Source organism: Ictidomys tridecemlineatus, chromosome 5, assembly GCF_052094955.1.
Source record: "Ictidomys tridecemlineatus isolate mIctTri1 chromosome 5, mIctTri1.hap1, whole genome shotgun sequence".
In the NCBI taxonomy this organism is placed as follows: Eukaryota; Metazoa; Chordata; class Mammalia; order Rodentia; family Sciuridae; genus Ictidomys; species Ictidomys tridecemlineatus.
The window spans coordinates 134,391,171-134,418,784 of NC_135481.1; the positions used below are offsets into that span (position 1 = coordinate 134,391,171).

The following is a 27,614-nucleotide window of genomic DNA, read 5'->3' on the forward strand; positions in this document are numbered from 1 at the left end:
AATCCACACAACCTAGAGCTAACATCATATTTAATGATAAAAACCTGAAAGCTTCACCTCCAACATCAGGAATACTACAAGGATGTCCACCCTTGTTTCCCCTATTCAACACCTTATTAAAGGCATTAGGCAAGAAAAACAAACAGCATCCATATTGGAAAAGATGTAAAATTGTCTCTATTTGAAGATGCATGATCTTATATGTGGATAATCTTAAAGGATCCATATTCACACAAGAGCTAATAGAACTGGTACAAAAGTTGGGTAGCGTTGGAAGATATGAGATCAGTTCACAAAAATATAATATTAATGAACAATTTGAAAATGAAACTCAGAAAACAATTCCATTTACAAAAGAATCTATCAGAATACTTAAGGCTGGGGGTATGACTTAGTAATAGAGGGCTTGCCTAGCATCTGTGAGGCTCTGGATTCAGTCCCTCACACATACACCACACACAAGCCATACAGAGAACTATAAGACTTGTACACTGAAAATACAAAACATTTTCGAAAGAAATTAGAGAAGACCTAAATAGTATGAAGATGTCCCCTATTTCTTTGACTAGAAGACAATATTAAGATGCCAACGCTTTCTATATTGATCTGTGGTTTGATACAACCGTGATGAAAATTCCAACTGCCTTTTCCAGAAACAGAAAAGCTCATCCTAAAAATTCTAGGATCATTAGAATTTCAAGTGATCCTAGATAGGCAAAACAATCTTGAAAAAGAACAACAACATTGGAGAATTCACATTGCCCAAATTTAAGCCTATTACAAATCTATAATAATCAAGATAGTATGGTACTAGCATAAGTACATACATATAGGTCAATAGAATAGAACTGAAAATCTATAGTCAATTGATTCTCAGGGGTTGGGATATAGCTCAGTGTTTGAGTGCTTGCTTGGCATGTGTTGGTCTGTGGGTTTAATCCCCAGTACCACAAAAAACAACAACCAAAAAACCCAACCAAATTGATTCTTAACAAGAGTCCCAAGATCATTCAGTGAAGACAAGACTATTTGTACAAATGGTGCTGTAAAACCTTAATAACCACATGAAAAAGAATGAAGTTGGACCCTTACAGCATATACAAAAATTAACTCAAAATGGATCAAAGGCCTAAATGTTAGAGTTAAACTAGAAAACTCTTAGGAGAAAACAGGTATAAATTTTTGTGACCTTGAGAGTGGTAGAGTACTTTCCTAGCAAATGAGAGGCCTTGGGTTCCACCTTCAGCACAATACTCACACACAAAAAAAAATTGTGACATTGTATTAGGCAGTAGTTATGGCATGAAAAACATAAGCAAACCCCTCCCACCAAAAAACTGGAGTACTTCCAAGTAAAAAAATTTTATTTATCAATGGACGCTATCAAAGAGAGTGAAAAGACAATGCACAGAATAGGAGAAAAATTGCCAACCATACATATGGTTAATGTGTAGTATCCAGAACATACAAAGAACACTTTCAAGTTAGCAATAAAAAGGCAACCAAATTAAAAATAGTAAGATCGCCAAAGAAGATATATAAAAAGTCAATAAGCACATGAAAAAATGCATAGCATCAGTAATCATCTGGGAAATACAATTAAAAATCATAGGGTAGCAGCACTTCATACTTGCTAGAATGGCTATAATTTTTTTTAAGTGATGGTGAATATATGCTGAAACTGAAACACTGAAAACATAAAACAGTGCAGATGCTTTGGAAAAACATAAAACAGTGCAGATGCTTTGGAAAGCAGTTAGGTACGTCCTCAAAATATCAAACATGGAATTATCATGTGACCCAGCAATTTTACTTCTAAGTATATATTCAAAAGAATTTAAAATACATGTTCAAACACTCACATGTGAATGTTCATGGCAGACTTATTTATAATATTCAAATTTTGGAAACAACCCAAATGTCTATCAACTGATAATTGGATAAACAGAATGCAGTATCTCTATACAATGAAATATTATTCAGCCATAAAAAGGAATGGAATTCAGGTGTGGTGTTGCATGACTATAATCCCAATGCCTTGGGAGTCTGAGGCAGGACTGTGAGTTCAAAGCCAACCTTGGTTACTCAGCAAGTCCCTAAGCAACACAGAGAGACCCTATCTCTAAATAAAATATAAAAAAGGGCTGGAGATGAGGCTCAGTGGTTAAGCTCCCTGGGTTCAATCTCTGGTACAAAAAAAAAAAAGGAATGGAATACTGATAAATGCCACAACATGGATGAATCTGATGATATGCTATGTAAAAACCTCCAGCATAAAAGACAACAAAATAGCCAGAAGAGAGAGAGAAGTTTATAGAGACAAAAACAGATCGGGGGTTATTAGAAAAAGAGAATGGGGAGTGGAATGGGATATTTTAGGGAGTTGTGTGAAAATATTCTAGAATTAGATGGTTGTGATTGTGCACCAGCTTGTAAATATGATAAAAAACCCCTACTGAATTATATACATTTTTAGATGATACAGTTGATGGTGTGTAAATTAGACATCAAATAGAAAAGTGGGCAAAAGACTTGGACAAGTGCTTCACCAAAGAGATTATATAGATGGCAATTCAACAAATTAAAACCAGGGTGATGAGTCATTTCAAGGAGAAATGACAACTAAATGTAATATGGCACCAGGGATGGAATCTTGGAACAACAACAAAAAAAGGTCTTTAGGGGACATGATAGAGTATGTGCTTTGTGTTCATGAGGTCCTGGGTTCAATCTCCAAAACCAAAATAATTTAAAAAAAAAAAAAAAGGATTTTAGCTTAAACTAAGGAAATGTGAATTAATTATGGACCTTAGTTAATTTAAGGTCAGACAACGACGGCAACCAAAAGGAGGCAGATTTTAAAAGGCCGCTGAACAAGGCTTTATTGAGATGTCACTCCCGGGCGGAACTCTATAAGACCGACAGTAGGAAGAGGGTCTGAGGAGAAACCACATAGGGCCTTGACTGGACTGGAATTTTATGGGGCTTACAGCAGGAAGGGAAGGGCTTGGGACAGGAAAATGGATGTTTAAAGTCCCTTGTCCCAGTGGTCTAGGGAACTGGCTAAGATCCAGGATTGGCCAGGAGACCCTGCTAATTGACAGGCAGTTCAGTGAGTTCCTGATTGATGTTACTTTTGCCCACACGGGATGCTTGGTGCTTTGTTCCTAAGTCACTGCCACCGACCTGACAGTTAATTAATAATATTAATATTAGTTCATTATTTGTGACAAGTGGATCAGACCAGTACAAGACATTAAAAAGGATTAGATTTTTAGTATGGTGGAACTATTCTGTTGTGTGAAAATATTCATCTTTTTATGATGAATCTATGCCCATATAAAATTCACAGAAAGGTATAAAAAATAGTTTTACTGAACATCAACTTAAAACATAAAATTTTGAAAATGATTTGGAGGAATTGGAGAGTAATCAAGAGCCAGTAGAACCTGAAGATTTAGCCCTTGAAAGAACAGAATTGCACTGAATGAGATTATATTTCCAAGGCTTTCCTCTTAGGGAACTCTCCAATCTACACAGTGACTAACAGAGTGGCAAACACTTGATCCAGAAAGCCACAGACTTATTAGCTTAAGATAACAGTGGGTAAAGTTCAGAGTTTTTAGAGCAACTTTAAAAATTTTTTTTAACCATTCCAGAGATTTAATTTTTTTATAAGCAAGAATTTGTTAGAGTGATAAATTAGCAAGGCATGCAGCATAGAGACTGCATGAACCACCTTGAAAAGAGACCCAAATTTGGTTTTTAAAATATTTTTCAATTGTAAATGGATACAATACCTTTATGTTATTTATTTATTTTTATGTGGTACTTAGAATCAAACCCAGGGCTCCACACTTGCAAGGCAAGTGCTCTACCATTGAGCCATAACCCAGCCCCGCAAGATTTAATTTTTAAGAAATGTATTTTTTTAAATTATAGTGCATTATAACTATATTTTATGGTGGGGCTGATTATACATGTACATAATTTGACCAATCTCATTTTCCCATACCTCCCCTTTCCTTCCCTTCCTCCTTCTCCCTGATCTACTTGTTCTACTCTGCTGATCTCTGGAGCAGCTATAAATTGATGAAAGATATCCCAGAAAAGAGGGATCTTCATAGAGTGATCCCCTAAATCTATACATGAAACCCTCAAAAGTCCTTGAATGTTCCCTTAGTGCATATCCACTGGATGCAACTCCAAGAACCCAAGTAGAAAGCAACAGCTGGAAGGCAAAAAGAAAATAACATATACTTCAGCTACTGACTACCAAAAAGAATTTCATAATTTGTAGTTTAATTTCCACAAATGATAGGGGTTTGATAAATGCCTTGGACTGTCCACTAAAATACCACAGGATTCATGCCTTAGAAGACTATAGCTGAGAACTGAGGAATTCACCTTAAATAATAAGGATAAAACTTTAGAATCGCTGTAATAGAGATTTAAACCAAGACCCCACAAATTTGAGGTCACATTCAAACTATTAATTCAATTGCCTGCTAGTACAAAAATCTACATTCTTCAGGGAAAGATAAAGGAATCCAGAATCTCTACCATGTATCATCCCTGAAGACCATATGTGATTTTTACAAATCCAAGATATGCAAAAAGGAAAAAAGAAAATGTAATCCAACAGTATAAAAGTGAATAGAAGGTCTGGGGCTGTGGTTTAGTGGCAGAGAGCTTGTACTGAACACGTGAGGTACTGGGTTCAATCTTCAGCACCACATTAAAAATAATTAAATAAAAATAAAGCCATGCTGTTCATCTACAACTATAAAACAATTTTTTTAAAAGTGAATAGAAATAGCTGGGCACTGCCACGCACACCTATAATCCCAGCAGCTTGGGAGGTTGAGACAGAAGGATCGTGAGTTCAAAGCCATCCTCAGCAAAAGCAAGGTGCTAAGCAATTCAGCGAGACCCTGTATCTAAATCAAATACAAAACAGGGCTGGGGATGTGGCCCAGTGGCCAAATGCCTATGAGTTCAGTCCCTGTACAACCTCCACAAACACACACAAAGTGAGTAGACATAGATGCTAGGATCGCCCAAGTGTTGGGAGCAGGGGTGACTTTGGGTCAGATGTTATAAACATCTACAGAGGATTTCAAGAAAAAAAATATTCATAAGGAACTTGGGAGAAAAAAAAGAAAACTTAAAAATAGAAATTCTAGAACTAAAAAAATTAAAATCAACAATCAAAGAGTGAGCTTAATAGTAAATTTGGGGTGTCATAAAAAGAGGTCAATGAAATCAAATAATTATTAAGACCTAACAGTCTCTAAAAAATTCTAATCAAACAATGTTAAGGTGACAGTATTAGCCGGAGTTCTAGAAGAAGAGGAGATAGAAAAACTGACAGAAAAACTGAACAAAAAAACCCATTAAAGTCATAGATGATCTGAACATTATCAACCATCTAACTAACTGATGTCTGTAGAATACTATACCCTAATCTGCAAAATACACACTTGCAAGTGTGCATATTATATCCACCAATATAGACCATATGTTAATTTATAAAATAAATCCCATTAAATCTAAAGGGTTTGAAATAGGACACTGTCCTCTGACCATAGGTATGAAGCATCTGAGCACCCAGGAGGCCAGTGAAAGGCGAAGAGCCGGTGCTGAGAGCAGGTGCAAGTGGCAGCGATAGCACAAGCAGGATGGCATAGGGTTGAACATCAGGAAGAGGGGAAAGAGGGCACCAGTTACCCACCTTGTCCTCATGCTTAGTGTCTGGCTTCTCACCTATACCCAGAGCTATAGGGGGAGGGGTTGCTGTTGTAGGACTGGCTTAGGCACTGATGTCAGAACAGGGCCCCAGGGCTTCCTGCTTGGCCCCTTTATCTGCCCAAGGGATGGACAGCTTTTCCTCTCTGCTCTGGCCATAGAAGATTCTACAAGGTGTGGAGCGGGGCCACTACGAGGTGAGCTGCTTGAATTGGGGGCTTAGATTCAGGTAGGATCATTATGTGCCAAGAGGGGGACTTTGTAACCAAAGTCTCCTGTGAAAAAAAAAAAAAGCCACAATAAGAACTCTGACCTTGTTCTGGCTAAAAATGACTAGCTGGGAGCAGTAACCCCAAAGCCTTGGCTTCCATAGAGGTCCCTTTGTCCAGAGCAAGACTGAAGGGTGAGGGTAGAGGCTGGGAGTTCAGGTCAAATCATGGCCATGGGTGGCTACAATGCCTCCACTGGGTTGAGGTTCTGTAGAGGCCTGGTTTTGTGAGGAAAGGCAGGGCCCTGTGCCCCAGAGAGAATGTAACCCTATTCCCGGTTGCAGGCACCCCCACTACTCTGTTCCCCTGAAAGCCTTAGCCAAGGTGAGAAAAGGGGAAGCTCAGGCTGCAAGCAAGGAACCCCAATGGAGTAGGCAGGGTTTTCAGGTGAAGTGCCCTAAAATTGGAATTCTTGTCCACTGGGCTCTCATAACTCCAGGGCCTTGCTCCTTTTCCTTTCTTACAAAGGAAATGAAATCTTAGCCAAATGAAAGTCAAGTGGAAGGGTGACTGTTTCACCAGGTCAGGAAGGATATAGGGGTTGAGGGCTTCCTGGTGGTAGAGTGTGGGGAAAGGGAGACCCCTGTGCTAACAGTATAAGAGAGGGAGTCCTGTACAGTGGTTAAGGACACAGAAGCTAAGCCAGATCATCTCAGCTTGAATCCTGGTTCTGCCACTTTCTATCTTGTAAACTTAGCAACTTCCCCAAACTTCAGTTTCTCCATCTATAAAATAACAATGATAACATTATCTCCTTCCTGATGTTGTTGTCAGAGCTAAGCCGGGCTTTAGCACAGTTTCTGGCAATAAATGCTATTATCATTTTGAATAGAGAACCATGTGTGGACATAGATTTCCCTATCTGAAGGGGCACGTTGTGGTACAGACCCAGACCCAGGAGCTCAGTTGACAGTGGCCAAAGTGTCTCCCTGCCCAACCCCAGTGAGAACTTTAAGAGGGAAAGTTAGATGTGGGGCCCTGCTTTGCAGGGCCTTTCCAGCTGGGTGATTCCCTTTGAGCTCTGGGGCAGGGGTGACAGGGAGGCCACCGGCCTCTGAGGGCCCATTGTTCTTCTCCTCTGAATTGAGAAAGATATATTCTCCCCACCCTCCTCTTGGCATCCAAATCTGCATGCTCAGGAGCAGATCTTAGATAAACAAACCCTGCCCTCTTGCCTTGTCCAGTGCTTTACAATAGTTATGTGATGTCCAGCCCTCCAACTTTATTGTCTCCAGTTCACAGATGAGGAAATTGAGGCCCAAAGAGAGGAAGTGGCTTATTTTATGTCTCATATAGAAAGGTGACATTGCCAGTACTAGGTCTCAGTCACAGACAGCATTCTAGCACAGACTCTTGGGAACACCAAACACACAACCATGCACCACCAGCATATAGACAGACAAACTCACTGATACAGTGTACAGCCTTTGGGGGACAATAGAAGCAGAGAATCAGGCAGTGATGGTTGTTTTTTGTTTTGTTTTTCTCCCTAGATGAGCTTCACATCCCAGGTAATTGAAGCAGAAGTCCTTGGCTCATCTTGTCTTCTTTCCAGACAGGTGCCTGCTGCCTCAACAGGGGATGGGACAGTCCATCCTCTTCCACAGCTGTTACCTCTGCTTAGCCCATTAGGTTTTGAGGGAGAATGAAGAAGGAAGAAAGGTGCACTCCCTACCAAGTAGACATTGGGAGAGTATGACTCAAGACCAAAGTGCTATTCACATGATAGAGTTCTTCCTGTGGTCTTCTGAAGTCAAGAGTGACCAACTGTCCAAGTTTTCCTGGGTTCCTAGGATGCAAGACTTTCAACTTTAAAACATGCAAAGTCAGACAGACTGGGATGAGTTGGTTACCTGAGTCTTCCACAGGTCAAGTCAGAAAAAGGGGCTCACTCAGCAAGGATATTATAGGCTGTGGCCAGGAGGGAAAGGAAGGGTCAAGGTAGACACATGGTGAACCACAAAGTGGCTAGCATTATGCATCATGGTCTTGGGCAGCACCTCATTTGAATCTGAGTCCTTCTTACCCAAGTCAGATATGTTGGAGTCAACCCTTTCTTTCTTCACAAAGATGCCCAGAGACCTGGTACAATGGGTCACTTCCTGTTCCCAGCTCTTCTGTCAGCCTAGGAGAGTTCAGGAGCCCAATAGGCCCACCCCCTTTCCCAGTCTCTGAGGCCAAAGCATAAGCACAGCCCATGCAATGGAGCCATCCTCTCAAGCCCCCAAATCCCTCTGTTCCCAGTAGAGATAGGAGAAACCTGAACTAAACTACCTTTCTCACTTTGTTTTATGGAAGAAGAATATGTGATTGATGTTTAGTACCAGGGTCACAGGACACAAAGTCATGTAGGCATATATTTGCTGTGTGAACTCTGGTAAAGTTTGTGAACCTCAGTTTCTTTCTTTCTTTCTTTCTTTCTTTCTTTCTTTCTTTCTTTCTTTCTTTCTTTCTTTCTTTCTTTTTAAAGAGAGAGTGTGAGAGAGTGAGAGAGAGAGAGAATTTTTTTAATATTTTCTTTTTTTCTTTTTTTTTTTTTTAGTTTTTGGCGGGCACAACATCTTTGTTTGTATGTGTTTGTTTGTTTGTTTGTATGCATCTTTGTTTGTGCGCATGCCAGGCCAGCGCGCTACCACTTGAGCCACATCTCCAGCCCCAAACCTCAGTTTCTTTATCCTAAAAATGGTGATAACGGCCAGGTGTGGTGGCATAACCTGTAATCCCAACAATTTTGGATGCTGAGACAGGAGAATTGCCAAGTTAAAGGCCAGCCCAGACAATTTAGTGAGACCCTATCTCAAAACAAAAAGGACTGGGGATGTAGCTCAGTGACAGAGTGCTTGCCTAGCATGTGCAAGGCCCTGGGTTTGATACTCAGCAATACACACACACAACACACACACAGACATAAATACATGGATACTTTACCCATCTTATAAGATTACATTAAGGATCCAGTGAGCCACTGCTCAATGGATATTTGCTGTCAAGGTTGTTGGACTTATCAAATGTATAAAATATGTCAAGAGCTTTGTAATGTTTTGAACAACTAATAAAAAATTAAAACCTTCTAGGGGAAAAAAAAAAAAGGTTATTGGGCTTGGGAGGAGGGATCTGTCCTGGGTCCAGATCTCACTGAGGTTTTCTTCTTTCTTCAGGTCACCTGCTCAGTCCAGGTACCAGCTGACACCCAGTCCCCAGTGTTGCTTCCAGGAATGGCAAGATGGGAAATGGTTGGAGAAAGGGATCCTGGGGCAGAGGAAGAGAATAGAATGGCCAAATTTTGAGATGAAAAGACACAGGTGGATGGAAAGGAGGTCCCAGTTGCTGGAAAATGAGCAGTTCTCAGCCTGGCTCAAGGCCAGGATAATTTGAGCTGTCCCAGTGTCAGGGAAGCAAATGTGGGGCAATGAAGACATTTTGCCTAGGGTCCATTCCCAAATCATGTGCCATTTATGATCAGTAGAATGATCCAGCTTCTCTTCAACCAGGTCTGTACAAATGCCCTGCAGTCTATTTCCTTTCTCCTCCCAGACAATTATTGGGGCATCCAGAACCTTTCAGTTCTTCTTCTCAGAAGCTTTCCTGGGTCAGCACTTTGAAGCTGTGGAGTTGGAAAAAAATGATCCTGAGCCTGGAGACCTCTTCCTGTTTAGGCTGCAGTCCCCAACTGGACGCTGGTGCGGGGCCCATGTGGGTGTATATTGTGGCCACAGAGAAATCATCCACTTTGAGGGTGAGTGCCTTCAGCTGAAATTAAGGCTCATATGTGCAAAGAGAGGTTGCCCAGCCAAGCACACCCCACAAATGGGTGGGCTACATGGTGATGCAGGCTGTGGTCCTGGGCAGGGGGTGTGGGTCTCTGAAGATAGGGGATTGGGAAGCCAGCATATAGGTACCAGGGCTTCCAGATCCAAAGAAATACAGGTATGAAGCTACTAAGTATAGCACCTAAGATTGTTCTGATGTGTACCTGGCCCGTGATCCCCACAGGCAAGATACCTGGCAGTTGTGGGCCACATAATTTTCTGGGCTCCTGGGAAGGAGTTGTATGCAAACAGGGGCAGGGCCCAATGCTGCGCTCCCGCTCCCTCTGGCGTGTGCTTCGTCGACGAGGTGGCATTAACCGCACATTGCTGGAGCTCCGAGTACGCGAAGCTATGGATACAGATCCACCTCCTTATCATCCCACACGCAACAACTGTGTGCACTTTGCACTGCACCTGCTCGGCTTGGACAGAAACCCCAACTCAGTAAGCATAGCCCAGCTACTCATGCAGAATCTCACCCCAATAGGGCCTGCTAACAGCCTTATCAATTGCGCCTGCAAAGTTCAGGCCCTCTCCTCTCAACTCCACTGAGGCCTCAAGATCTGCTTTAGTCTGGCAGGTCCAAAGCCCCCAGAACCAAATAGGCCCAGGCTATTTGTTGAACTTCCAGGTTCTTTGAAACCCTTTTGTGCCCATTTCAAGTAGGCCCTAGGCCTCAACTCATAGATCCTGGCCATAGGTATTTACTTCAGCCTACCAGCCTCCAGGTCAGGTCCAGCTTCCATCCCAGTCCTGGTCAAGCCCCTATTATTCCCATTTGCACAATACTGAGCCAAGCTCCACCTTTCTAAGCCCCATTCATTTCCAACCAGGTCTACCAATTCTGGCCTTGGAGACTTCAGGACCCTAGTGCACAGATCAAGACTTAGCTCTTAGGAACTCTCCCACTCTCCAAGTCCAGCCAAGAGACTCCAGTCTCCCAACCTGACCCTCATCTAGATCCAATCCCTTTCCCCAGCCTGGTTCACTACTTTCCCTCTGACTAGACCCTCCTTGCTTGGCCCTTGGGGGTGTTTCAGGCCTTTCCAACTAGAGGCATCACCTCCAGGAGTACTGGCAGATCCTAATCTGATCTCTTCCATTTTCCTTTCTTCTTAGGCATCGGTGGACCTGAAGCTAAGCATGGGCTAGGTATGACCTTGTGCCCTTCTGGGTGGCCAGAGGGGACTTCAGAAAGGATCATTAAAGTACTTTCCAAAGCTTATTTAGGGAGCTCATTGTCCTCTCTGGTTTGTCTCCCTCCTGTCTGCCAGAAGCCCAGTAAGAGTTCCTTGGTGCTTGCCCATAAATTCCACCTCTTCCAGGAAGCTATTCAGATTCTCACTTAAAAGGCAGAAGGACATCAGAGGAGCCTAGATTTTCTAGAAAAGATAGGACAGGAAAGGAAGCATACTTAGGTCACTGTGGCTGGTCTTCTGTGTGGTGCTTCCTTCCCCCCAGGCCTGGGAACATAGTCTTCCTTTCCCCACCCTCCACTTCAGGAGCATGTGGAACCCTCTAGAGGTCTTTCCACTCGGGTCGGGTGATCAGGGATGGGTACAGACGTTGTGCACCCCTTCCACGCCTCGGAAGGCTCTCCCATCTTCAATGCCACAGCCACACCCGTCCCCAAACGTGGAGTGCTTCAGGTCCCTTTAAAGGGCAGGAACCAGCCTTGGGGCGGGGGATTTCCGCGAGATTGGGGCGGGGCAGACACTGCAGCCCCTCCCCACCCGCCCCCTAGCCGACACGCCCTGAGATCCGCGGCCGCAGGTGCCTTTAAGAACCTCCAAGCGCCGCGGAGAGGGATAAATCCGAGCGCAGCCTCCACCGTTGCAGTTTGCAGTTTTGCGGAGCTGGTCTTGAGCCGCGGATCCCTCCTAGGTCCTGCGCCCGGTTCCTGGGCCTCCGCCCGACTTCGGCCGCGCGGCCTCCTCTCTGGCGAAGCCTTCTCCCAGCCACCTCCCCCATGTCGACCGCCCCTGCATACAGTGAAGACAAGGGCGGCTCCGCTGGCCCTGGGGAGCCCGAGTACGGCCACGACCCGGCGAGCGGCGGCATCTTCTCCTCCGACTACAAGCGGTGAGGGAGCCGCCGCGAGGGCCGGGACTTGGCGGATGTCGTGGGCACCATGGACAGCGCCCGGGCCCGCCCGCTGCGGCCGAGCCGACCGGAAGCCCGCCCAGCCCCCTCCCGCGGCGGCCCGGGGCCCCAGAGCCGCCACTCAATCCCTAGGGACCCACCTGGACCCGGATCCGGGGTGGGAGTGTAGGCTGATGGGGGATGGGCCAACCAGCTCGGTTTCGGGAGAACCAGCGGTCCCGTTCAGTCCTAGGTGTCTCCTGGTTTCAGCTCAGATTTATAGGCGCCCAGTCTTTTTCGCGTAGGGCTGATTGGCTTAAAAAAAATTAAAAAGTGGGGGAGGGGTCCGAGCCTGTGAACTTGAGTGTGAGCCTGGGGCCTCTCCAGGAAGGTGGGCCTTGGATGTAGACGCAGAAATTCTCAGGCATGGCTCCTCCTACAAATTCATTTTCTCTCATTCTGGCTCCCATCGGCCGTCAGGCATCTGGCACACACACCATTGCTGCCCACGTTGCCCTTACAGTTTAATTCTACCTTAACTTCCTCCCACCTTTGACTCGTTTGTTCATTTGTTTATGCGTAAATTCTGCAACAAGCATTTATTAAAGGCCGACCATGTACAGTCCCATGCTAGTCATTGAATACAGATGTGAACACAGAGAAAGTCCTTTGCCTCAAGTTGGTCCAGAGGGAGCACAGATGAAGCAGTCTGTGACAATTCAGTATAAAGAGGGCTGTGGTGTGAGCATGGAGGTGAACACCTGTAATCTCAGCAACTCTGGAGGCTGAGGCAGGAGGATCTCAAGTTGGAGGACAGCCTGGGCAATTTAGCAAGAAACTGTCTCATTAAAAAATAAAAAGGGGGCTGTGGATGTAGTTCAGTTGGTAGAGTGCTTGCCTTGCATGCACAAGGCCCTGAGTTCAATCCCCAATCCTACCAAAAGTAAATAAACAAATAAATAGGGCTGGACAAGTAGTTCAGTGGTAAAACATCCCTGGGTTTGGTCCCCAGTACTGCAAAAAAGTGGGGAGCCATAGGAGAAAGTGGAGAGCCAAGAGTGAAAGGTTGAAGAATTAAGTCAATCCAGGTTATAAATTTTGTATGTTCTAGTACCATGTGACCAGAAATGAGGGTAGGAAGAACCACTGAAGGGTTCTAAGAAACTATCACCATCAGGTTTTTATTTTCAAAGGCTCACAGGATGGACTGTGGAGAAGAGATTAGAGGGTTTGTTGAACCAAGCAAGAAATAAGTAATGGGGATGTTGAAGTTGACAGGCAGTTCACATTAGTGGTCTAGAGCAGAAGGACAGAGAATTTAAGGACTGTGAAGAAGAGCAGACCTGACTCGATGACTGGATTTGGGAAATGGGGGTAAGAGGATGTGGCTGGAAAAAGTTAAGGATGATACTCTGGTTACTAGTTCTTACAGCCAAATAGATGGTAGCAGGATTCAGTGTAATTAAAAATAAAGATGATGTTACAAACGAATTTGTGGAAGTGTTGAGCCCAACTTTGAACATGATAAGATTGAATGTAGACTTTGAGTGGTATTCAAATGTAATAGTTAAAATGTAGTAGGATTTGTATTCTAGGAGAGAGATGAGGACATTGTTAACATATATGTTAATTAAGGCCATAGGAGGCAGTGAAAGTAATCAGGGAAAGGATCTAAATTCAGATTAGGCACAAGTGTGAACTCAAAGACACTAATGTTATGGCAAATAGAGAGCTAGGGGAATGTTTCAAGGCACTTGAGAAGAAGTAAACCAAAGGGCAGGAAGAAAATAAAATGCAATTTCAAGAAAGATAAAGTGAACAGTAGTGTCTATGCCCTTTAAGACCAAGTCAAACAAGATAAGAAATTTGAGACTATTGGTTCACAAAGAGATCAACTCCTTCCCATTCCACTCCCTACCTCCTGCCCTGCGAGACCATTTCTGACAAAGTGAAGACAACAGGAGCCAGATTATTTGTCCCCAACATTCTATTATGAATTATTTTAAACAGAAAATTTAAATGAATATATATAATATATATCTCCCATCTAGAATCAAACATCCTTGATAACTTGCTTGCTTTATCTAGCCATCTCTCCATGTGTATTTTGGGTTGAATGGTGTAAGTTGCAGAGATCATGACCCTTCATGATATATATATTCTAAATCAATATCTAAAGCTAGGTTAAAGTGAATAAAGGAACAAATAGAAGGTGAATAAATAATATACAATGGGAATTTTGCTTTTAAGTAGTTTTTAAGGGAAAAAAAAGAGTTGGCTGCAGGAGATTATCAGTTCATGGATTTTTTTGGCAGTTATTTTTGTTTGTTTATTATTAGGAAAAAAAAATTGAGTGCTGATAAGAAGGAGCCAGTAGCAAGAGAAAGACTGAAGGGAATGAAGTAGCCTCATCCTTGATGGGAAGGAACTAGCTTGGGTGCAAGGAGGATCAGCTCTGCCCATAGGGAGGAGAGAGAACCTATTGTAGATGCAGAAGTGTGTGAGCCTGGGGCGGGGAGCTGTAGGGGGTTTCTTCTAAAGACTTTCATTCTGGGAGAGGCAGATAGTATAGCTTTGAGAGAAAGGGCAAGGCTGAGGGCTGGGACTTGATGGTCCTAGGGGTTTAAAATATGGTGAATAAAGCAGGGTGGGGCAGTGGAGGGCAGTGGGACAGGAGGACCAAGGACAAGAGTGAGAGAGAGAACAGATGGAGAGAAGGACCCTGGAGCCTGGGAGGGAAGAAGCAGAGATCAAACAGAGAAGGCTAATGGGAAGGAAGACCTCAAGATACTGGCTCTGGAAAGGCAGTGAAGATCAAGAGGCTTAGGGGAAGCATGAAAGGGGGACATACATGCAAGATTTCTGGGGGTAAGCAGTTCTTAGGGACCCTCAGGCCATGGGATTAGAGGTGAAAAGGGAATTCCTTGCCTCTGCCTGTATCAGAGGGGAGTTCCCTGCCCAGAGATTGGGGTAGACTTTGTCCACAGGCCCTGCCCTTCTGTCCCTTCTGAGATCTCATCTCTGAGTAGGGAAGAGGAAACCAGAACCTCCCTCCTGGCCAGTGTCAGTTTACTTTGGGGCCGGCCTCCTGGTGACTGTGACAGAAAGCCCCAGCTCACTGACCAGCTCAGTCCTATCCTGGAGCAGGACCTGATGCCCAATGCAGCGATTCCTGCAGCTCCCAGGGGCCAGAGGGACCTGTGGGGCAGATCAGGAGGCTGCTAGCCCTGTGCTGGCCCCTGAAGGTGGGCCCCCACCCTGGTACCAGGCCCTGCAGCCTGAGGAACTTCGGTGGCTTCAAGCCCCAGAGGAAGACACAACTCTGGAAGCATCCCCTGAAGGATCTAGCCCAGAGGCCAGCCAAGGCCAGAGCCAGCCATTAAGGTAAAGAGAGACCCCCTAGAACCCCTAAAACTGGACATCCAGGAAGTCTAGGTAGCCATCACACAGCCCAGCTTCTTCTGGACTGGCATTTAGGTTCCAGGCTCAGGGGCTGGGTGTTGGGTGGCAGCCCAAAGGGAATATATGGGTTGAGAGTATGAGTATATTGCGGGCATAAGGAGCTTAACTCCCTGGAGGCTCTAAGGGAAGGAGGATAGTAAAATATTTAGGGTCAGTGTCCCACCTTGACTGTTTTTTCTCCCTGCAGACCTTGGTTGGACTGGGCTCTGTTTGGCCAGCTCCTGACTGGTTAGTAGACTGGGACATGGATGATGGGGGCAGGATAAATCACAGACTGTTTGGCCAGCTCCTGCCTGGTTAGTGGACTGGGACATGGATGATGAGGGGAGGCAGATGTACTGGCCTCAAACATCATGTCTGACCTCCCTGGCTGGCTCCAGCCACTCCAGGAGAGTCTCTCAGGTCAGGCCAGGCCAGAACAGACCAGGGGTCAAGACAGAGTGAGTACAGTGTAAGGGGATCTGACTGTGGGAGATGAATGTTTCATGGCTTTGGAGTGTTGCTATGTTCCCTTCCTTTGCCTCTTGGGAACATCCTCTGGTAGAAGCAAGAGTGAGGGACCCAGGGCTACCTTACCCCAGGAGGGTGCTGCTGTTTTGAGTCAGTGGGCATTTGATATCTGCTTTACAGCCAGTGACCACTCCCTTCCCTCAACTCCCTTCTCCCTCAGGGGCCTGGAATGTGTGCAGGAAGTTGGGTGGAGGTGTTGCCCTTGGGTGTGTGCATTTGACAGGGGTCTGTGGCATTTGTGGGTATGAGCAAGTGTGAAGAAGTCAGCTTTAGGAAATGCCCAGAATTAAAGGAGACTGGGCAACTCCTACACCTCCCAAAGAAGGCAAATGAAGAGTCACCCCAGGGTGAGTCCTCAGAAAAACTCAGAGCAGCCCTGAGGCTAGATGTATTTGATCCTCAAAGCCTAAATTTTTCATTTAAAAAAATCTCAAAAAAGGGCTGGGGTTGTGGCTCAGTGGTAGAGCGCTTGCCTAGCATGTGTGAGGTACTGGATTCGATTCCACATATAAATAAATAAAATAAAGGTCTACTGACAAATAAAAATATTTTAAAAAAAAACTCAAAAAGGGGTCCACTGGCCATTTTAATGAATGAGATGGGAATGGCTAACTTTTGTCAAAGTTTAATTTTTATTAGGTGTGACCTAATGGCATGTGTGACTGCAGGATGTATTATGGGATGAGTATATCTGTGTGGGATATGTAGGTCCCTATGAGGATGTGGTAGAGAGATCTTGTGGTAGGGGGATCTATGGGGATGGTAATATGTATTTGTGGGTGCATAAGTATGGGGGTTATGGGTGAGGAGTGTTTCTGAGGGAGGTGTTTATGTTGCGTATGTGGGTGTGTTTCTCTGGGAGCTATAGATGTGTGTCAGCAGGGGTTGTATGTATATGTGTTTATGTATGGATTGTTTATGTATCTGGGTGTGTGTGGGTCTGTCTAGGGAGTATAAGTATTCCATGATGGGGGATATGGGAGTGTCTGAGGTATGTGTGTATCATACTGGTTGTGAGTGTCTGTGGAGTGTGTAAATTGACTGCATATATAAAGGATCCTGGGTGAACGTTTGTATTTGGGGAAGCTAGTGACCCTCAGTGCTATCCAAACCCACCTGAATGGTCTGTGACACCCCAGATGTTCTGAGCTTGACACCGGTGAGGAACTGACAACCAGGGCTGTGTTTGAGAGGGTGATAAGGTGGTTATATTCTATTCCTGGCTGGGCCATGTTCTCTGGTTTTGGGAGCATTCCCCAGGCTCATGTTAATTTTGATTTAATATGAGCGGGTCTAGGTATCTTCTTCACCCCTAACCTGATAGTTAGCAAAGGCCTCTGTGTTCTGGAAGGTACCATTTTTCTACTTTGCTTTCTATGAAAAATCTTCTCAGGAAAGACATTTTCCGAAGTTACTGGGCCATCAGCATCCTAGGGTTCCTTTTGTCCTTCCTCATTTTATCTGTTAGGCACTTATACACTCTGCAGCCCTGTGACTAGGGCACTAGGGAACATGTTATGTTGGGCTCTTTTCCTGTCAGTGTTGGCCATTTTTCATTTCTCAGTATCAACAACAGTCACATTTGCCTTTTTTTTTTTTTTTTTTTGTATTGGGGATTGAACCCAGTGGTGAACTACATCTCCTGCCCTTTTATTTTTCATTTTGAGACAGGGTCTTGCTAAAGTTTCAGAGGCTGTCCTCGAACTTGCAGACCTCCTGTCTATACCTCCCTAGTAGCTGGATTATAGGCATGTGTCACCACACTCAGCACATTTACCTCTCTTATTATGCTCTTCCCTCTCCTAGCATTTTTGGCCTCAATTTCTATTTTCTATTGTTTGTAAATGCTTCACTTCTCTGACTCACTTTGCATACACTGATTTTTAATTTCTTCCTTTTATGATATTTCTTAGGACTGGGTTCTTGCACTTGAATCAAAAGCTGTGGATTAGCCAGGTGCAGTGGCACAGGTCCTAGTGACTGGTGAGGCTGAGACAGGAGGATGTCAAGTTCAATGCCATCCTGGGCAACTTAGTGAGACCCCTGTCTCAAAATAAAAACAGCTCGGGATGTAACTCAGTGGTAAAGTACCCCTGGGTTCAATCCCAGTACCAAACAAACAAACAAAAAACAAAACTCCACCAAACCCTGTGGGTTATCAGTGTTATCAGAGTGTCATCTGGTAGATTAGTGTGTGCAGGTCCCCCCCACAGCTACTCACTACATTTTGAAATTGTCTTGGCAACATGAGGGTATGGTTGCCAACAATTCCATCAGTTATATATAAATACATTCTTCATGTGTTTATTCACAGTTCTATCTTTGCTTTTTGACTATCAGATTCAGGACATCTAAGTATGGATGGGCATGTTGTTTACTACTCAAGGGTATTTGACCAACGAAAATGGCCCATGCTCTACTCAGTGAATGGAGAACAACAGCTCAGGGCTCTTTCTATCTGATGGGGCAAGCAGATGACAGATGGGCCTGTAGCATCCCTGACAGTGAATGCTGGACACAGATCTTATAAATTTATATCAATTCTTTATCAGTTTTGAGTATTAAACTTTTATTTACCATATACCAAATATTTTCTATTTTGTTCCTACTGTGGACTAAATTGTGTCCCCCTCAAATTCATATGTTGAAGGTTTAGCCCCCAGTACCTAAGAATATGTCCTTATTTGGAGATAGAGTCCTTAAAGAGGCAATTAAGCTAAAATGAAGTATAGGGTTGGCCCTAATCCAACATGACTTGGTTCTTTTTAAAAATTTTTTTTTGTAGTTGTAGATGGACATAATGCCTTTATTTTATTTATTTTATTTTTATGTGTGCTGAAGATCGAACCCAGGGCCTCACGCATGCTAGGCAAGCACCCTGCCGCTGAGCTACAGCCCCAGCCCATGACTTGGTTCTTTATAAGAAGAGGAAACTTTGACATATGTACACATAGAGATAAGACCGTATGAAGACACAGGGACAGTGACAAAAGATAGGAAAAAACACAGAGTGTTTAAAAACAAAACAAAAAAAAGTGTATTTTTGCAGCTCTCATACACACCACTCACCAGAAAACATCATCTCTGGTAACTAAAATGTGTGAGGATTTCTTCTCACCAACAACCAATTATCTGGCAGATGCCAACTAGGTATCTTAGAATTCAACTTAATTTTGACACTCTTTACCTGGACAGAGTGTCAGATCCCATAGGTCAAGGACTCAGTCCCATAAGACTGCCCCCTGCTTCAGAAATCAATTGCAACTGACCAACTGGCTATAAATTGGGAGTTCCCATAAACCCCTTCCTAGGGTTTAACTCTGACCCACCTCTCATACTATCTATAAGCCAGAGAGAGTAAGAAACCAACCCCATTGACACCTTGACACACTCAGATTTATAGTCTTCAGAATTATGAGAAAATAAATTTATGTTGCTTAAGTCACCACGTGTGGAACTATTCGGGGTTTTTTTTTTTTTTTTTGGCTTTTTGCATCAGGCCTTGTGCATGCTAGCTAGGCAAGAGCTCCACCACTGAGCTATATCCCAGCCCTATGCATGGGACTTTTAATAGTAGTTCTGGTTGCCATATTTTTTTCTTTAAATTTAGGTATTTTTTTTCTTTCTTTCTTATACTGGAGATTGAACCCAGGGGCATTCTACAACTAAGTTACATCCCCACATACCCTGCTCTTTTTATTGTATTTTGAGACAGGGTCTAACTAAATTGCTAAGGCTGGCCTCAATAATCCTCCTGCCTCAATCTGTGGGATCTCTGGGATTACGGGCATGTACCACCATGCCTGGTTTAAATTTAGTTTTTATATACCTAAATTAAAAAAAAATTAAACCTAGCCATATCATTACTGGTAATTCTATGCCCTTAAAAATAAAATTTCTGGGGCTGGAGTTATGGCTCAGTGGTAAAGCTCTTGCCTAGTATGGGTGAGGCACCACATAAAAATAAAATAAAGGTATTGTGTCCAACTACAACTAAAACAAAATATTTTTTAAAAATAAAATAAATAAAATTTCTCGGTTGGGGTTGTAGCTCAGTGGTAGAGCGCTTATCTAGCACATGTAAGGCACTGGGTTCGATCCTCAACACCACATAAATAAATAAAATAAAGGTATTACGTCCATCTATAACTAAAAGTATTTTAAAAATTAAAATTTCTGGGCTGGGGTTGTAGGTCAGTAGTAGAATGCTTGCCTAGCATGTGTGAGGCACTGGGTTTGATCCTTAGCACTGCATAAAAATAAAAATATTGTGTCCATCTACAATTAAAAAATATTTAAAAAAATAAAAATAAATAAAGTTTCCTCTTTCCTTCCATATTTAAAAATAATTTATGAGTAAATGTGGTATTTATTTTGGTGTGAAGTATGTGCACAACTTAAATTTTTTGGTGCATAGCAGTTGTTCCAACATTGGGGAGTTATTTGTTCCTAAAGTATCAACTTACATCCTTTCATGAAATTTCCCCAGTGACTTTTTTTAAAGCATTTTTTTAATATTTATTTTTTAGTTTTAGGTGGACACAATATCTTTATTTTGTTTTTATGTGGTGCTGAGAATCTAACCCAGTGCCTCATGCATGCTAGGCGAGCACGCTACTACTTGAGTCACATCCTCAACCCTAAAGCATCTTTTTTTAAAAAAGTTTTGTAGTTGTAGATGTACAGAATGCCTTTATTTTATTTGTTTATTTTTATATGGTGCTAAGGATCAAACCCAGTGCCTCACGCATGCTAGGCGAACGCACTACCACTTGAGCCACATCCCCAATCCTAAAGCATCTTTTTTTTTTTTTGAGAGAGAGAGAGAGAGAGAGAGAGAGAGAGAGAATTTTCTAATATTTATTTTTTAGTTTTCGGTGGACACAACATCTTTGTTTGTATGTTGTGCTCAGGATCGAACCCAGCGTCCCCCGAATGCCAGGCGAGCGCGCTACCGCTTGAGCCACATCCCCAGCCCAAGCATCTTTTTCCAAAAAAAGTTTTGTAGTTGTAGATGGACAGAATGCCTTTATTTTATTTGTTTATTTTCATATGGTGCTAAGGATCAAACACAATGCCTCACACATGCTAGGCAAGCACTTTGCCACAGAGCTACAGCCACAGCTCCTCCCCAGTGATTTTTTATCTTCTGTTTTTAACCTGGTACAATATGCATTTATCATTGTCTTTTGTTTTATGTTTTGATATCTAGAAGGATGAGCTGTCTGCCATCCTTCTTTTCCCAAAAAATATTCTTTGGAGTACTTACCTACTGATGTTTTTTTTTTTTTCCAGATAATGTTCACTATTACTTAACAAAGTTTTAGAAAATTATTGCTTTGGAATTCAGCAGACAGCATGTAAAATTTATGTATTGCTTTTGCTACTATGTTTATTTTCCTCAACCAAGCACAAGGGATTATTTATTCAAATGTTTGTATATTTCTCTCATTAGGGTTTTATAACTTCCTTGAATGATTGTTGAATGTTGAGTGATAAATCTGGTCTTTATTGTAAGACTATTTATCTGTAAAGTCTCTGGGACCAGTCTAGTCCTTGGAATCGGTGTTGTCTGTGAGGTCAGGACCTGCAAACACACTAGGTATGGAGCAAAGGCAACCTATTCTTGCTTGAATACCCACTTCCTTTTTTTAATATTTATTTTTTAGTTTTAGGTGGACACAATATCTTTATTTTTTATTTTTATGTGGTGTTAAGGATGGAACCTAGCGCCCCGTGCATGCCAGGCGAGCATGCCACCGCTTGAGCCACATCCCCAGCCCTCCCACTTCCTTTTAACTGGTCTTTCTTATCCATTCAATTGGCCTTGTTTTCTGAGTACAGTCCATATTTTTCCACCCCTCATCCTTCCTTCGTCTCCTAACTCTCAGTCTTTGGCTATATTAATTTCCTATGTCTGTTGTTACAAAGCACCACAACATCGGTTGCTTAGAAAAAATATATTTATTGTCTCATAGTTCTGGGAGCCTAAAGTCTGAACTAGGATGTCCACAGGGTCATGATGTCTCTTTATCCTGTAGGAGAGTACTGCCTTGCCTCTTCCAAGATTCTGGTGGTTTGCTTGCAATCTTTGGCATTCCTTGGCTTCTAGATGCATCTCTCCAATCCTCCTTCTTCACATAGCATTCTTCTTCTATCTTTGTCTCTTCATAAGGCTGTCATATTATATAAGATGACCAAGCATATTGGACTAGGAACCCACCCTACTATGGTATGACCTCATTTAATTTATGTGTTAGCCAGCTTTTTATTGCATGACAAAATACCTGAGAAAAACATGTAAAAGAGGAAGTTTATTTTGGCTCACAGTCAGAAGTTTCAGTCTGAATGAATGACTGGTTGGCTGGCTCCATTGCTATGAGCCTGTGGTAAGGCAGACTATTATGGTAGAGAGGGCATGGTAGAGCAGAGCTACTCACTTCATGAGAGCCAGAAAGCAGAGAACAAGAGGAAGTGGCTAGGGACAAGATGTACTCTTCATGCCTCCAGTGACCTAGGCCCTACCTCCTACAGTTTCCACCACCTCCCAATAGTTCATTTATTATGAACCCATCAATGGATTAATTCATTCATGAGGTCAGAGCCCTCATGGACCAATCACTTCCCAAAAGCCCCATCTCTGAACATTGTTGTATTGGGGACCAAGCCCTCAACACATAAGTCTTTGAGGGGCATTCCAAATCCAAACTATAATAGCTTAAGAATAGACAGTCCCTGACTTATATGATGGGTCAATTTATGAGTTTTTGACTATATGATGGTGTGAAAGTGATAAGCATTCAATAGAAACTACTTTGAATTTTGAATTTTGATCTTTTTTCTGGGCAATATGCTATATGATATTTCATTCAGTGCTCAATTCTGTGCTAATGTAAGTGTTCTAAGCATATTTAAGGGAAGATAGGCTAATCTCTGACATTTGGTAGGTGAAGCGTATTCAATTCATTTTCAACTTGGAATATTTTCAACTTATAATGGATTTATGGGGTTGTAACCCTTTTTTAAATGAAAGAGCATCTATAATCACATCTTTAACAAACCTATTTCCAAATAAGCTCACATTCTGAGGTAATAGGAGTCAGGGCCTTAACATCTTTTAACACGATTCAACTCATAACACTGGCTGGCCCACATGTTTCTCCTGATACCCAGAGTCCCCTAATCTATATTTTATCCCTTTCCAGTCACCTTTGCTCTAGTCCCTCTCCTCTGGTTGAGTCTTGTCTCAGCCTTCCTTGCCTGTGTCCCTTCTTTCTGCCTGGACCCTTGTGATTGATACCCCCACCTCCATCCTTTGCCCCCAGGCATGATGATCTGAAAGAGATGTTGGACACCAACAAGGATTCCCTCAAGCTAGAGGCCATGAAGAGGATTGTGGCGGTGAGAGGGGAGGGAAGGGGCCTTCCATAGGGAGGGTCCTGGGTTTAAAGAGCAGCTCTCCTCAGCTTCTTGGACATTCGCCTAATCAGTGCTATGCCTCTTCTCTTCTTCCTCTGCTTTGACCCCACTACCAAGATGATTGCCCGTGGGAAGAATGCCTCAGACCTGTTTCCTGCTGTGGTGAAGAACGTGGCCTGTAAGAATATAGAGGTGAGGAGCACTACCCAGTGAGGGGCCTCCCATCCCCCCAGTGCCAGGACTAAACTCAAGCCGGATTGGGAATGAGTCAGCTCTTGAGGGCCCAACATGTTCAGAAATGTCCCTGATCCAGAAGACATTGGCTACATATCCCTCAACTGGAGATGGATCAGGGTGAAGGGCCTGAAACATTCTCAAGGATGCTATATCCCCCTGATGAATTTGTCCCAATGGACTGCAACTGACTGGGGTGATGACATCCTGGGAGGTGGATGTACAAGCATCTGATGAAAAAAAATCTCTTGGTGAGAAACCCACTCTCCCCCAGGTGAAGAAGCTTGTCTATGTGTACCTGGTGCGCTACGCTGAGGAACAGCAAGACCTGGCTCTGCTGTCCATCTCCACCTTCCAACGTGGCCTAAAGGTTAGAGATCTCCATTTGCCTTCCTAGGGTCTTAGCTTCATTGGAACTCTGTGGGAAGAGTGGGCCTATATAGAGGCTATGAGCAGGGGAGCAGGCTCTGGAAGTTTCTTCTCACCTGCCAAAACTTAGGGTCTAAGTCAGAGGACAGGACCAGCCAGGAACTCAGAGAGTGGAGGCCAAGCACAGAAGGGGCATGATAGATCAAGTAGGTACTCAGGGCCCATATCTTTCTACCTCTTAGGTGCCTCTGGTAATGATGGTATCTTAGTCCATTTTCTGTTGCTATAACTGAATACCACAGACTGGGTAATCTATAAAGAATAGAGGTTTATTTGGCTCACAGTTCTGGAGACTGGAAGGCAAGGTTGAGGGGCCATGTCTGGTGAGGAGCTTCTTGCTGGTAGGTATTCTCCAAAGTCCTGAGGTGGCATAGGACATCACATGGTGAGAGGGCCAGATATAAATAACAAAGCCAAATTGGCTTTTATAACAGACCCACTGTTTATATAAGCCATTAACTCATTAATCTGTGAATTTAGAGCCCTCCTGATATGATCCCCTTTTAAAGGTCCCACCTGATCCTAAGACCTCAAAATGATGATTAAATTTCAACATCAATTTTGGTGGAGACAATCCAACTATATCAGTCTGCCTCCAGTATGAATCACATGAGCCCCTGACACTAGAGAACCCCTTAGTCCCTGCCTCCACTGGTGTAAAGATGTGAATTGTGGCCTGGCTGGGTAGAAGTCAACCTCTGGGGAAGAATTCTGCAGGGGGAGTGACAATCTGGATTCCTCATTCCTTCATGGATAGGTTCACCTGGTTCAGGTATCCATAGAGAACAATGACCGTCAGAACCTTTTTACCTGGAACTCACTAGGGAGAACAGAGTGTTTCCTGAGAACAAATGAGCTACACAGAGAACAACAGTTTATCATGCATGAGAGTAGCCTCCACTTAGAGGCTGAGTTCTAAGATCAGCACAAAGGACAAAAACACATAATGTCAAAACTAACCCTGAGAGTTTCATTCTCAATAAGTTTGGTACAGACAATGGTTTCTGAAGAGGTGGAACAAATCAGTCTTTATTCTGTTTAGCACCAGAAGTAGTTGGCTTGTCATGGATGTTTCAGTGTAGTAAAAATGCCTATCTTTAAACACCTGCATCACATCTATTGTGTAATTTGAGGGAGGCAGAAGTTGAAATCACCAAAAGGGAAGGACAACGGGAAAATTCAAATCCTCTAGAATGGGGTGATGAGCTGAATCACCATACTGTTTTAAACTGTGAATATTCTTACCTTTAGTTTTGTTCTGTCCATGATATAGTATTGAATTCATGTATATTAAGTGCATGCATGAGTCTTTAATGGGTGCTTTCTCCAGGGATCTGCAGGAATCCTCCAGGGATCTTCAATGAGGTGTGACTCAGTGGTAGAGCAGTTGCCTATCACGTGCCAGGCTCTAAATTCAATCCCTATCACTCCCTCTCCAGGAAAAAAAAAATTCTTCCAGAGTACAGGCAGCCTTCTTTCTTCACATCAGATTTTCAGCTCTAATTATAGCCTGTAACTTCCCTATTCTTTCCACATTTTTAGTTCAAATACCTGTGAGAGGGACTCTACCTGGCAAGCAGATAATCCATCCTGTTTTTATGCAAACAATCCCTCGAATTGCCTATGAAACCCTACTGTTTTGTTTTATTGGTTTAACACAATATTCAAGCCAAGGTGATTCTGAATTTTAATTTTGTCCCTTTCAACTTTGTGTCCTCCTCCAAGATAAGCTATTTGGAGAGCACAAACTTTGTTCAAATCTTTAGCATATTTTGTTTCCAGGTTGACACCAATCTGTTAATAAACCTTCCCCAACCAATTTTTTTTAACAAGTTGTGGATTCACAATGTTTCACTATGTTTAGCCAGTCAGCATTTTCCTGTCTTATAAGGAAAGATCTTAATCAATAGCAAGAAACAAATTTTTAATATCTTTCATGTACAAAGGGCTGTGGGTAATAGAGATAAAACAGAACTGAATTCTGTTCTTAAAAATGCTTACATATGGGCTGGGGTTGTGGCTCAGTGGTAAAGCACTTGCCTAGCATGTGTGAGGCACTGGGTTTGATTCTTAGCACCACATACAAATAAATAAAATAAAGGTTCATCAACAACTAAAATATATATATATTTTTAAAAAGTTTACATATTAGGTGAAACAGAAGGGCTATATCAAACATGGCAATGCAGAAAATGTTATGAGAGAGTTTCACCAATGCCTGGCTAAAATCAAGATATAGTACTAACATCAACTAGCCTAGCTGCACTATCAAAAAGGCAAACAGATTTTCTTTTGGTGACTCTACATTTATTTCCAAAAATAAAAATGTTTTTTAAAAAAGGAAATCAGGGGGCTGGGGTTGTGGCTCAGCGGTAGAGTGCTCATCTCAGACGCTCGGGGCCCTGGGCTCCATCCTCAGCACCATGTAAAAAATAATTGAGTGAAATAAAGGTATTTTGTCCAACTATAAAATAAATAATAAAAAATAAAAAGAGAACCAGGTTTTAGAAGTTGATGTGTTATGATTTATCTCTAAGGAAATAAAGACTCCTGTTTTTTAAATAAGTGCTTTAAAACCACCTGTTTAAAAATCAGTTCCAGAATTTTTCTAGGGATTGTCATCAATTTCATCTGTGGTTTTGTGACTCTTTCTCCATTTTAGAAAATCAGGGTAACATCTGTCCTCTAGTATTCCAGCATCTTTTCCATTGTCATTCTTCAAGATTAATAATTTTTAGCTGCTGCTCTTGTTGATGACACTAATAGTGGGAAGACAGCCCTAAGCTCTATGATTATAATACAGTGTGTCTAGAGATTATCAGATATATAGAGGATGCAATAGAAGTAAAGAGGAGGGTGCTATGCAGCTACTCTGTCTTAAACACTGTGGAAGAAGAGCAGTTGTTGAGAGGTTGCTGGGAGAGAAGAATTTAAGGGTGACCTCTTTGGAAGAAAGACCAACTTGCATTTGCTGGCAGAACCTCAGGGATAAAAAGACTCTCCAAAAGAACTCTAGGGATTCTGAAGATTTTTTACTTTTTCTGAAAGCAATGCTGCCCCTTGCCACACCTGTCCAGGTGTCATATTTCTTCAGCCAGAGCCAAGAGTCAGTGCCTGCAGGCAATGCCCCCAAATTCTCCAATACTGGCACCTTATCCAGGCTCAGTTCAGGAAGCAGGGATTCAACAGCTGGTCGTAGTAGCCAGAAATAGTGACCTCCAGAGGTGTGGTGTCCCCATCCATCAGGGCACTGGTGCCCTCTTACAGCTCTGCCTCCACCTCTGCCCTTAGGATCCCAACCAACTGATTCGTGCCAGTGCCCTCCGCGTCCTTTCTAGCATCCGTGTGCCCATTATAGTGCCCATCATGATGCTAGCCATCAAAGAAGCTGCCTCAGACATGTCACCCTATGTGCGGAAAACTGCTGCCCATGCCATCCCTAAACTCTACAGGTATGTCCCAGCCTTGGCCTTCTCTCCTCAGTGTTCTCACTGGTTCTTAAACCCCAAACTCACCCTGCCTTCTCCCAAGTCTTACAGATTGAGAGTTTAAAATAATATGGGGAGCTGGGGATGTGGCTCAAGCGGTAGCGTGCTCACCTGGCATACTTGCGGTCTGGGTTCAATCCTCAGCACCACATACAAAAACAAAG

General features: G+C 43.0%; 2 protein-coding genes across 3 annotated transcripts in view; both read left to right on the top strand.

Annotated features, from left to right (window-relative positions):
- The first annotated feature begins 8,541 nt into the window (after positions 1-8,541).
- On the top strand, positions 8,542-10,978 carry LOC144377675 (uncharacterized). The gene is made up of 3 exons (XM_078049065.1): positions 8,542-9,753; positions 10,011-10,270; positions 10,946-10,978. The coding sequence occupies exons 1-3, from the start codon at positions 9,519-9,521 to the stop codon at positions 10,976-10,978; spliced, it is 528 nt and encodes a 175-aa protein (XP_077905191.1). The 5' UTR covers positions 8,542-9,518.
- A 569-nt stretch (positions 10,979-11,547) lies between these two features.
- The window catches only part of Ap3b2 (adaptor related protein complex 3 subunit beta 2), a 34,996-nt gene continuing 18,929 nt past the window's right edge, over positions 11,548-27,614 (top strand). For both annotated transcript variants that reach the window (XM_005320185.5, XM_040274693.2), the window contains exons 1-5: positions 11,548-11,908; positions 23,206-23,281; positions 23,417-23,491; positions 23,808-23,903; positions 27,254-27,414. In XM_005320185.5, the coding sequence (XP_005320242.2) occupies positions 11,796-11,908; positions 23,206-23,281; positions 23,417-23,491; positions 23,808-23,903; positions 27,254-27,414 (521 nt within the window). In that variant the 5' untranslated portion in view covers positions 11,548-11,795. The remainder of the gene's footprint in view (positions 11,909-23,205; positions 23,282-23,416; positions 23,492-23,807; positions 23,904-27,253; positions 27,415-27,614) is intronic.